The sequence below is a fragment of the Coturnix japonica genome, chromosome 1, assembly GCF_054131305.1.
Source record: "Coturnix japonica strain WE chromosome 1, WE-NBRP24, whole genome shotgun sequence".
Classification (NCBI taxonomy): domain Eukaryota; kingdom Metazoa; phylum Chordata; class Aves; order Galliformes; family Phasianidae; genus Coturnix; species Coturnix japonica.
This window is the reverse complement of record NC_140663.1, coordinates 20,021,101-20,033,497: the sequence shown is the minus strand read 5'-3', so window position 1 is coordinate 20,033,497 and position 12,397 is coordinate 20,021,101. Positions and strand designations below refer to the sequence as shown.

The 12,397-nt window shown below is 37.2% G+C and overlaps 1 protein-coding gene across 12 annotated transcripts in view; it reads right to left on the bottom strand.

Annotated features, from left to right (window-relative positions):
- The window catches only part of CADPS2 (calcium dependent secretion activator 2), a 278,795-nt gene that overhangs the window by 76,702 nt on the left and 189,696 nt on the right, over positions 1 to 12,397 (bottom strand). For all 12 annotated transcript variants that reach the window (XR_014937439.1, XM_085523891.1, XM_085524029.1 and 9 more), the window contains exons 13-14: positions 12,140 to 12,327; positions 145 to 246 (exon numbers count right to left, since the gene is read on the bottom strand). Coding sequence is in view for 11 of the 12 variants with exons in the window: in XM_085523891.1 (XP_085380017.1) it covers positions 145 to 246; positions 12,140 to 12,327 (290 nt within the window). In the remaining variant the exon portion in view is untranslated. The remainder of the gene's footprint in view (positions 1 to 144; positions 247 to 12,139; positions 12,328 to 12,397) is intronic.

Genomic DNA, 12,397 nt, shown 5'->3' with positions numbered 1-12,397 from the left:
ATTCTGTATTTAGTATTATCAAAAGTTCTTTGCAGGTAGACTATTTCATTATATTTTCACTCTGTTCAATATCAGTACTGAACAGAGTGATGGGAACATTCTGCCAAAGAAAACTTAGTACTAGTGAATAAATGATACACTTACCTGAAATGGCTTATTTGGTTTTCTAGAAGGGAAGAAAGTCTGTCCTTAATTTCTTCAAACCTTTCTTTCTCTTCAACAGATACCGTTCCAATTCCATCTGGCCTGTAATATTACACATTTAAGAATTGTTGACATCACCTCATGCTGATTAATCCCTGAACAGCGCTTTTTATTTTCAAAGCATTCTTTTAAAATTTGTGCTACTCTCCTTTCCCCTTTCCCACTGCCTTGAAGGACAAACTTGTAAAGACAGTTACAGGACAGATTACAACTAGACAAAGAACTTAGCTTTTCAAACTGAACTTTTGAATGCAATTCCTACATTGCTGCTAAGACTCAATATAAACACAGTGCAGCATATATTTCTCCTAAATCACTCCCGAATACATAGCATCCTTTCTCAAGAAAATTACTACTGTTGGCAGGACAGGGGGGGCTAATCTAATCTTATCTCAATTTTAACTCCTTGAATATTCCAGAATTTTTTCCAAAGGGACAATATGGCTGAAAGTGGTTTAGGTAGGAGGCAAATCACTGTGAGAAAAGCCAGAGAAGGCTCACAGTCCCCACAGTTATAGTGAGCACAGACTTTTGATCTCTTGCCCCATATTGATTAGCAGCAGTACGTAACTAAGATTTTCACACAAATATGGCATAAAGGATGCAAGAAAAAAAAAAGACTCTTAAAAAATAAACAAACGAACAAAACACTGGCATTTTTTAACATCAAATTCAAGTTCCAGTAATTAGTTAGCCTTGTATTAAACAGATTAGACGCACACTTGTAGTCTTCCCCTAATACTGTTATTAGCATCTTCATGATAAAATAACAACACAGTTAAAAAAAAAAAAAAAGAAATATACATTTCCTTAAATGCATTTTCACTTTAAAATCACAACTTTACTAGATTATGCTTTTTACTACTTTAAAAAGAAGTGTCTGAAAACCTCCAGCTACGCACTTAACTTCCAGATCCAGGATAACAAAGCATCCCTGCTTCCCACCTGAGTTTACGACTCTGACATGAAGTCTGGATCCATTGTGTACTTCCTCCAGAACTCCCAAAACTATCTTGTTATTTTTTGAACTAAGAGAAATGCAGTAAAAAGACACAAAAACGACATGCTAAAATGTTTATTGCTAAACTGTTACTTTAACTTTCTCCACTATTCTTATATCTGGGAAGGATAATCTGCTGCTTTGTTGTGACATAAACAATTCTTTCACCCCTTAAATCACTTACATTCGTGATCTGTCAAGTCAAAGTGAAAAGAATCCCTGAACTCTTTAAATTATTGTGAAGACAACAATAAAAATCAGATATGGTAAAGATACAGTAACCAGGCACATCAATATACTATTGGATAAATTTGATGTGAAAGAGCAAATAATTTATCTTCTCTTTTTTGATGGATGCCAGGATACTTTATCTCAGCCTTCTGACAGATGGAATGGGCTCAAATTTAAGTAAATTTCACTGTCTGATGTCATTGTCAGGAGAGATCGTGCTCTGGAGTGATAAACAAAGTAGTTCTGTCATATTAAACCTCGCTGAAGCATGTCATGTATATGACAGAAAAGACCTAGGGGTCCATATAACAATAAGTGAAAAAGGTGAGCCAGTAGCATGTCATATCTGTCAACCTGCACTAGAGCGAGGATCCCTGCATACACGGGACCTGTCACTTCACTAAGCATGTAGCCAGAAACAACCATGTAGACAATGCCAAAAATTTTCAGAACTGCTAGATCTGTTTTCAGTGAATGTTTGGATAAAACCAGATGTCCCAGAAGAAAAATAGAGAGTACACAAAAAGCTGTTAGAAAAATGGCACTGCACTGAAAAGCGATCATTTCAAAACACGGTGTTACAAAACAGCACAAACTCTGAATCAGTATTATTATTATTTGTTTTTCCTGTTAGCCTTATTGCAACAAGCGGAGCACAGAAGGGCATGTTCACAATACAATTCTCAGACACATACTCTACCAGTGATCATTTTTTGCTACTCTTAGAAATGTCTATCTACTACTAGCAAAATGAATCCATGGAAAAAGGAATCCGAGATTATTTTAGAAAAATTAGATAAACAATGTTTTCAAAGTTTCTACTCATTTTGGATTCCACATATTTTGCTTCAATTGCTTTAAAGATAAAATAAAATGATGAAGTTGCACTTTTTGAGATGGTTATTTTTATTTATAAATTACTATGCTTGACAGGAAAATCTGTATCGTGCAGGCATTTGGTTATCCAGAAATATGCCAGTACAATTTTGCAACTAGAAGCATCAATAAATGTGTATTTTCTTCTATTCCAAAGCTACAGATACACGCTTGGAAATTAATTTTTCAATTCAAAACCAGTACGCAGCCTTTCTATTGCAGACTGGGGACCCTCTTTCATGAATATTGCCAAAAAAAGAGAAGAACTGTCTTTAGAAGCTCAATCCTACGTCTTCATGCAACACCATTTTAACATTATCTTCCCAAGAAAGTGAAGGAATAACAAATTATCCTTTCTACTACATTCTTCTTGTAGTCCATAGATGCTTTTGGAAATAGAAAGCCAGGAGAAAAGCTAAACAGTGAATACCAAGTGAACCAAGGCATATTCTCTTTCTCACTTACATTGGTTTTCCATTTTCTAAGCACTCTGTCAATTGGATTTGAATTGGTCTGTCTTGTTTGCTTATATCACACTCTAACTGGCACAGATGTAATGTTGTCTCTGGTCACATCTCAAATTGTTAAATTCACCTAGACTTTAATATCAAAATATATAAGAAATAAAGACCTCATGAGCCAGAGCTAGTAAATCCAAGTGGAAAATAGTTGTTTGACCCTAGGGCATTTTTAAACAATGGTATAAAAACAGTAATTGAATAGAATTTTAGAATAAACTTTTACTATGACAGTCTTCCAAGCTAACTGTTCTCACGGTAATTACTCTAGGGAAGCTGATTGATTACATCACGGATTTAGGGTTTCCCCTGAAACACTGGTTTTATTTACTTGTCATAATCCCTTTAAGCTTGGAATACCTGTTGATATATTTTGAGACCTGGAAGTTGTAGAACTTGTAATAATTTGCAGAGGTCACTTGACACATTGTAGGATTAAGATTCTTGTGAATAGCTGTGCACACAAGGTAAAAATAGTATACCAGTTCCAGTAAGACTCCAGTGCGATGGAGACTGGATTGGATGCTGATTCCTTCCAGCCCTCAACTTCGCAAACAGCTTCTCCTAGTGGCCTTTAGTGTGAAACTGTTAACATACACTGTCCTGTTATGACAGGCTTGTGAAACAGAAACAGAATGTGACTGACCTCTTTTTTTTCCCACTAGAATATGGTTGATACTGGTGTTTTTTGCATACTTTACAAAGGTTTAATCTTTTTAATATAAGCTTTCCTCATTAAAAGATCTCTTTGGCCATTCATGGGGAAGAAAAAATAAAATGAGTGAGAGAAATGTGCAGATCGATATTCTGGAGAGTTTCACACAAACACAGTTGGGAACAGTAAGGTTGACTAAATACTACAGCAAGAAAGATGAGCAATGATGATGAAGAATAAAATACAAGAAAAATACGTCAGCTAAGGTCTTACTTCAAGACATGTATATTATAAACTGCATTTTAAGGGTTAAGTAAAATCCAAACCAAAACCTACAAGTCAACTTGGCATTTAGAAACAAATTGTTTCAGCAGACTTTAGTGTTTTCTAAGAGCACTTGTTTTAAACTCAACAGAAGTCAAGAAAAGAAAGAACAGTGCTAATTTTCAAATCAGCAAGAGATTAAGTTGTTAAGAATTTTGATTAAGAGACTGCACTATCCCTTAGATTTTTCTTAAAATCACAACTATATCGACACTTTTGCAGAATTCATGGTTTACATCAGACAAATCTAAGAAAAACTGATTTACATTATCAGCTTAAAAGCAGGCAGAGTAGAAGTCTTTTTGTAATATATAGCTTTAACCAGCAGGCAGGTACTTTTCTAAAGCTGATTCCACATCTGCTTACAGGTCATAACTTATTTTTCATAACTGAATGAAAAAGATCAATTCTGAAGGCCAATAAAACAGATTAAGACTACAAATTAGGTCCCTTTTAGTGATCTCCTATGCAGATGTGTTTTAGGTGGGGTACATTACTGTACTTCTACTCTAAAAGCTAAGCAGGCACTAATATGATACTATTTTATTCCAGGCACACAAATACGTAAAGCCATCAATAAATGTAATTTAATGACAAAATAACAATGTTTAGAGAAAGTGAGAATATGTAATATCATTAGCTGTTCCTCCAATGCCTAGAATGGCAACTATCATCTTAAATGTGTAAAATTTTATTATGATATTTATTAATAATGTGTGAACTGTGAGTTATTTTCTACTGATGATTTCTATGAGATTTTTTCAGAAGCAAATTTATCTTGACACATTGAAAACTCTACCTCTGTTCACATTTTAGTGTGGACAGGTCTTATGATCAGCATAGTATTATTAGCACTTTCCAAAAAAAGATAATATCCTTCCTTATATCAAAGCTGAGGTCAATACGAATTCACTTGGTGCCTGAAAAATTTAATTTGCATTTAAGAGGTCTCTAACAACAATGTTCTTGTGGCTATTTGCAACAGTCATAGTAATACGTAGAAAGTTGTCATTAACTGAACAACTTTTTCTTCCCCAGCTCTTGGAGTGCATGGGATCAGATTTAAGATTAAAGAGAAAGCCCAACTGCCAACAAAAGCTGTAAAGAAGACCTTGCACCTGCTGTTATTACAACACAGAAAAAAGCTGCTGGGACTGAGTGAATAAAAATCAGAGTAGAAAAAGGAGGCTTCTTCAACAGCTTATAGCTGAAGTAATGTTACACAAAATCCTGCTAGCAATGGCTTCATGAGAAAACTATCTATATCTATATCTATATATCTATATCTATATCTATATCTATATCTATATCTATATCTATATCTATATCTATATCTATATCTATATCTATATCTATATCTATATATCTATACCTATACCTATACCTATATATCTATATCTATATCTATATCTATATCTATATCTATATCTATATCTATATCTATATCTATATCTATATCTAATCTATATCAACTATATCTATATCTAATCTATATCATCTATATCTATATCTATATCATCTATCTAAGCCTATGTGCTATTAAAATATTTTTGACAACCAAAACAATACATATAAAATATAACACTTCTGGGAAGTGATCAAGTGAACAAAACCCTTCATGTCAAATGGTGACCATGTAAAGCATTAAAGTACTAAGTTCTATAATTTTAGATTGTCTTATTAGAGACTGCATATGAAAGATAAACGGAGGAGACAACCAGAAGATAAAGCCAACCTTACTTTAATTTCTGTGCTAACTTAGTCAGAAGAGAAGGCAATCTCTATTCAGAAGATTAAAAAAAAAAAAAAAAAAAGAAAAAAAAAAAAAAAAAAAGATTCGAAGAGACAGAGTAATGCAATGATATTTTTTCCTTTAGTCTTACAAAGTTCCTTGACCTACGTTTGAAAGAGATGATCCTCTGAACATTCTTTTATCACTTGACACAATGTGTAAAATTGCAATAAATGGTTTTTATCGCAAGATATTGAAAAGTGAAAAAAATGTACCAACACGTAGCACTCTTCAAAGTTACTTGAGTTTCTTTTCCTTTATGTGTTTCCCTTATGTGTGTGGCAGTCAGACAAAGTCTCTGGTACTGAAAAAGGGAAACAACACTCTTATTTTTAAAAACAAGAGAAAGTCACAGGGAACTACAATCTCATATCTATGCCTGGGAAGATCATGGAAAGAACCTCTTGGAAGCTATGTTAATGAATGACAATCAATTGATAAAATCTAACCAGATTAACAACAGACCTTTCACATAGTATGACATGGCACCTTCATCTCTAAATTGGAAAGAGATTAATTTGAAGGGTGAGCTATATAATGAATAAGTAATTGTATGAATGACTGCAGCCAGAGTTGTTTTAGTCAAAGGCTCTGTGTCCAGGTGAAAGCCATTAGTAGTAGTGTCCCTCAGAGAACTGTTTTGGGATCCATGATCTTTATCAGTGACACAGACAGTATGATTGATTGCACCCTCAGTAAGTCTGCTGATGACACTGAGCTGTGTGGTGAAGTTGATATGACAGAAGGAAGGGATGACTTTCAAAGAGATCTTAACATTCTTGACAAGTGGGCACACATTAACTGAATGAGGTTCAACAAGGCCAAGTGGAAGGTGCTGGGCAGGCAATCACAGGTATATATGTATAGACTGGGAGAAGAACTTGACAGCAGCCCTGTGGAAAAGGACTTGGGGGTTGTGATGGATGAAAAGCTCTGTCTGAGCAACCAGCTTGTATCAGAAAAGGAACGGCCAGCAGGGAGAGGGAGGTGACTGCTCCCCTCTGAGGAGCTCTGCCCTTGTGAGGACCGATCTGGAGTACTAAATTCAGGCCTCGGGCCCCCAGCATAAGAAAGACATGGAGCTGTGGGAGCAGGTTCAGAGGAGGACCGTGAAGATGATCAAAGGGCTGGACCACCTCTCCAATGATGAAAAGCTAAGGGAGTTGGGCTTGTTTGGTCTGGAGAATAGAAGGTTCTGGGAAGATCTCATTGCAGACTTTCAATACTTAACAAGAACTTATAAAAAGATGAAGTGAGACAATTTACACGGGCAAATAGTGATAGGATAAAGAGGAACAGGGAGATTTAGATTAGATACTGGGAGAAAATCCTTTACTCAGGGAATGGTAAGGCACTGGAGGCCTGGAAAAGCTGTGGATGTCCCATTCCTGGAAGTACTGAAGGCCAGGTTGGATGGGGCCCTGGGTAGTCTCATCTAGTAGGTGACAACGCTGCCCATGGCAGTAGGGTTGGAACTACGCTATCTTAGAAGTGCCTTCCAACCTAGGCTATTCTATGATCCTATATAATTGCTTACACTTCTTTAAAATACTTCGTCTAGGCATAACAGGAGCAAGAAGTCTATCAGAGAGTCTACAGTATCAAATGATGGCAAGGGTCTAGAAGGAGCCCTCAGACAAAGCAAGGCTATTGCAGAGATACTAAAGAAATTCTTTCCAGTGACGCTTACTCATAGCAAAAAATCTTTTTTCTCACCATCAGTCTGAACTAAGAGTTTATGGAACAAATCAGAAAAATGAGCAGTAGGAAGTTGCCTGGACCAGAACTGAACCTTCTGAGGGATGTTATCAGTGGAGTTCCATAAGGATCTTTGCTGAAACCTGTGTTATTTTACAGTACTCAAAGGATCTGTGAATAAGTGAATAAGAACTAAGGTGACAGTAATTGTAAGGACAGTCATCTGGCATAGCATGGAATTCCAGAAGTACCTTATGAAATCAAGCACTGCAGAGGACTTGGCATTATGATGGTTAACACCATGAAACCATTTTTGGTGTCAGCCAAAAAACAAACCAACATTGAGAATTATGAGAAAAGTACAGGGAATTAGCAGAAAATATCAACCCAGTGTAATCAGTGCATGGTTCTCTCATAATTCTTAAGTCTTAAACAGAAAAGAGACAACAGAGAAGTATTTTTTGTTGCTCTTGACCTGTTGCAGTTACCACAGAGACTGAAATGAGATCTGTAAGAGTCAAGAACAAAACAAGAGTTCTTCATGCAAAATGAAGCTGAGCTAAGGAACTTGCTGCCAAAGGTGCTGAGGATGCAAAGGGGTTACATAGGTTCAGGGGTGCAATGGACAAGTACCTGAACAGAAACTCTTACCAGGCTACTGAGTAGGTATATTCTGAGCAGTAAAGAGCTGGAGACCGAGAGAGCACTAACAGGAAATACTGCATATGCTTACCCTTCTCGTACTGCAACCAGGTAAATGCTTTAGGTTGGTGACTGACTGGCTTAGAAGAACCCTGACTCAGTATGACTGTTCTATTCAAACACATGTGCTGAATATTTCAAAATCAAGACAGAGAGAAACCACTTATCTTCAGTTATAGACAGATTTATACAGCACTGCTTTCACCTTCACTTCTCATATGTGAACTTCCAATAAACCAGCCTTCTTTCTGAATAGAAAAAGGTATAATGAGGGAATATGCTTGAATTTTGAATTTTTCAATTCAGTCTGTAACTCAGCAGGTGGAAAGAAGTCACTTTACACTTCACGCGTTACCCAACAGCATCCATTTCAGACAAGAGGAACTGAATAGAAGTCACAGCATGAAAAGTAGACAAAAGTGAAAGTGATGGGGAAGAAAACAATAGCTCCTGCCTGGACTGTTTAGGCTGAAATTCCGGTCTTTGGGAATACCCTACAGTTCCTTGTTCTGCCCATTTCATTTCACCAGAGATACACAAGTTCAGTGTATGTATTGCTGCAGTGGGCAAAGTTCATTTGTAAACTGATGACTTTGATGGGGACCATTACAGTGGAAAATTTCAGAAGAAAAATGTTGCAAAAAGGAACCAAAGGAGATGCTATTGTAAAGTTACAAAGCATTTATGCAGAGACACTAGAGGAAAAGGAATCCATTGATGCAGTAACAAGGACATGTTTTTATTTAAACACTCAGCAAGGCCACTCTTTTAGAAAATGATTTTTCTGTTTGGATATTAAAGAAGAGAATGTCTTAAGAATGTCAGTGCACAAAAGAAGAAATGCCATTTCTTAGTAAGCAGTTTGTTAGCTTGGTCATAATGCCCTTCCTAGCAAGAAAAAGAAGGCATTAAAGAGGCTTGAATTTCTCAGTCAGGGTCTCAGCATTTTGTGGTCAGCCCTGCACTAACAGTTATGTTCCTAAACCAGCAACAGTGGCAAAGGGACACATTAACAAATAGCATGCTTGACAATTTTGTCAAAACTTGTGAACTGCATCTTTGTTGCAGATAGGAAAAAAAAAACAAAACAGTTCCTATTGTTCCCTGTTCTGAGAGTTGAGGCTAGGTCTGCTGCACAGAGCCCACAACAAGAGCTCAGCTCGGGGCTCTGCTGTGTTCGGTGCAGCCCCTGAAGCTCTACAATAATTCCCTTTAATGTACTTATTCCAGATGTTTTCAAATAAAAGCATGGCTATTGTGTTACAGCCTTCAGCATGAAAGGCTTTATATTTCAAGCCCAAAGGTGTGGCAAAAGAGCATGGGGAATACCTGCAGGTTTCCAGTCTGCCAGGACTTTGGAGATATGTGAAGGGTAGAAAGAACCCAAGCTGATTCAGCCCTGTTGGCAGCGACTACTGGAAGCTGTATTTAGCACATAGCTGGAGTGCCTGTGACAAAGGGACATCTGGGGTACATCCTATGAGACTGTTTCCTCATCATTTTAATTTAAGGAATTGAATGCAGACATTCGTGTGCTCAGCTATGTCCTGGTGTAGCCCCAGGATATTTTGCAGGTCTGCTGTGACTTGTGCCTGAGTTTCTCAGACTCATGCGACTACCACAAATCAGAAAGGTGAGTGACACCCGTCTGATTATTTGCCTGATGTCAATAGATTGTTCCTTACAATAAAATTCACGTCTGAAGGAAATTGGTGATTTGAACTGCAGATACAGCTCCATGTCTATATGCTCCTCCATCATGATCATCTTCACTATCACCTTTGATGATCTTTCTCAGGCTTGTGGAAGGTCTAAGATCCCTCTATGAAGCAAAATGGGAAGAATAAATTGAATACATCATGTCCAGAGTACAAAGCTTTTTGTTATGTTGTCCTTCTAATTCTCAGCCTGACTTAGAAAACTAAGATGTATAACGCCATGGATCAGCCTAGAACTTTGGCCTGTCATGCATTGTCTGTGAAATTCTTTTTCCCTTTTACTATTTCTTAGTGCTGCAGCAGATGAATGAGTGGATGTATTATGTGTATATATGTGTCTGTCATCCTCAGTGAGTGTGTCTGCTTCTGTCCTTGACTTACTTTTCTTCTTTCTTCATATTTCTTTTTTCCTCCTTTTTACAATATCTCAGTTCTAGTTAGACCCTCTCTGTTCAACACTTCTTTTATTCCTAAAACACTCATAATGCTATTCAGAGAATATCTGTACAGAAGGAATAGACAGAATACAAACAGAGTGCTTACCACTGTGTAAATGATGTGCTCTCTGAGATATTTTCATGCACTGCACGCACTGTTGTCCTTCACTTAAATTATGAAATAAAAAGAAATATATCTACCTTCCTTTTGAATTCTTGAAATAAGTTTGAGCAATTATCACAGTACATTTGTCTCATTAGGCTGGAATCAGTAATAAAAGGGCTAGGAACAACAAAGACAGACTGAATAGGAAATGCAAATATATCAGGTTCTTCAGGAACTGACAATAGAAGCAAGCTTTTATGGAGAACATGCTACCAAATAAAAGCCATAAATTCTCCTTACTTACCAATATGAATGTCAAGATTCTTGAGAATATTTTATGAATATTCAAAATATCTTTATTTTGGATATTATAATCAGTGATTACACAGTGTTAAGCTCTCTCTGCCAAATCACTCAGACCACAAACACTCAGCTCCTGTTCTCACAGATGGAAAGCACTGTCTAAGCCAATGAGACTTCACTGGCTCAAGGATGAGAAAAGCAGCCACTATGACTGACTGATTACAAGACAAGATAAGCAAACAAGTTGGGAATTAAACTTTTCCCTTATCCCTACCAGGATTCAGTTTTAGGCATTTACTCAGAGCATCACAGAAACCTCATTTTGTGATTGCAAACAGGTTTTTCCCTTGTGGCAGGACTGGATCAGCTGAGAGGGAAGGACAATTATTTTTCAGATTTTTGAACTTGAAATCACATTTCTTACACCACTCTAAAGACCTAGTGTACAAAGCAGGCCGCAAATGCATGTCATCCTGTAATCTGATATATTGCCTGTTCCATCCTCCACTTTAGTATAAGGAAAACATGGATAAACTGGAGCAAGTTCAGTGGAGGGCCACCACATCAGTAAGGGGCAGGGGCACTTGCTCTGTGAAAGAGTCTGGGCAAGCTGGGCTTGTTCAGCCTGGAGAGTAAGTGGTATTCAAGAGAGCTGAGTGGCTTCTGCAGGAGCTACTGGGAGGTTGTCACAAAGATGGAGACAGATTTTCTTCCAGTGGTGCAAGTTGGGAGGATGAGAGACAACGAATGTAACTAAATCGAAATAAGACAAGTTCAGACTGTGTAAAGCTCTTTCTGGTTTACGCCTTGAGCAACCTGGTCTGACCTCGCAACCCTGCTTTGACAGGAGGTTGGGCAGGACAACTCCTGAGGTCCGTTCCACCAAATTATTCTAAGATCCTATCTCCTATCACTGCTCAAGATCAGAGTTGGCTCCTTCACAACATGGAATAAGGCACAGATGGGGCATAGACTTTTTTTAAATAAATGTGTGCTTCTAACACTTAGCACAGAAAATCAACAACCCTATTTTTAACAAGTCTTTCACTCAAACAAGTAAGACATAATCACATGAGCATCACTGTGACCACTGAGACAGTCCTTTCCTTGAGTGGAAAGAATTACAGAATTATCCTAGCTCCCTACCATCCCAACTATGCATTTTTTCTCCTTGTGGTAGAACAGCCAGAAGAACTGAGTATTGTATGATTAGTTGCCAAGCTACAAACTGTAGAAAAGCTGTCAAAGCTTCCTTTAAACTTCAATATTGTTCAAAATGTTCACTGAAAACACCATTCACTAACAATACAAACACAGAATGCAGGATGATAACTCCTTCTCCCTCGAATGTGTCTGTCTATACAATGCCTAAGAAAGCACATTGCATTAAGAAAGTATAAACTGAAAGACTTTTTTTTTTTTTTTAAATATAATCCACATAGAAACTCCAAGACCTCTGACAAAACTTTCATGAACCAATTTCTGAGGCGCACAACATCTCTATCAGGTGAAGGAGTCTATAAACAATTTGATTCATTCTAAGGTTACTAATATAAAAATGCAGCATTAAATTACCTGTTGCCATGGACATGAGAAGCACAAAATGCAAAACTGTAGTGGAGTAAGGTTGGATCAATGACAGAACCATTTTCTGAATGTTCAATCAACTCATTAAGATAGCAAAGATGGCGGTGACAACCTCTCACTCCATAGCGAGCACAGTATTCATCTAATACGAAGACTTGGCCTGGGCTAAACCAACCCTGAAAGAAAAAGGCAAACAGAAAAACCATACACGTGTTGAGATTTCTTTTCCCATTCATAGTTTTTATA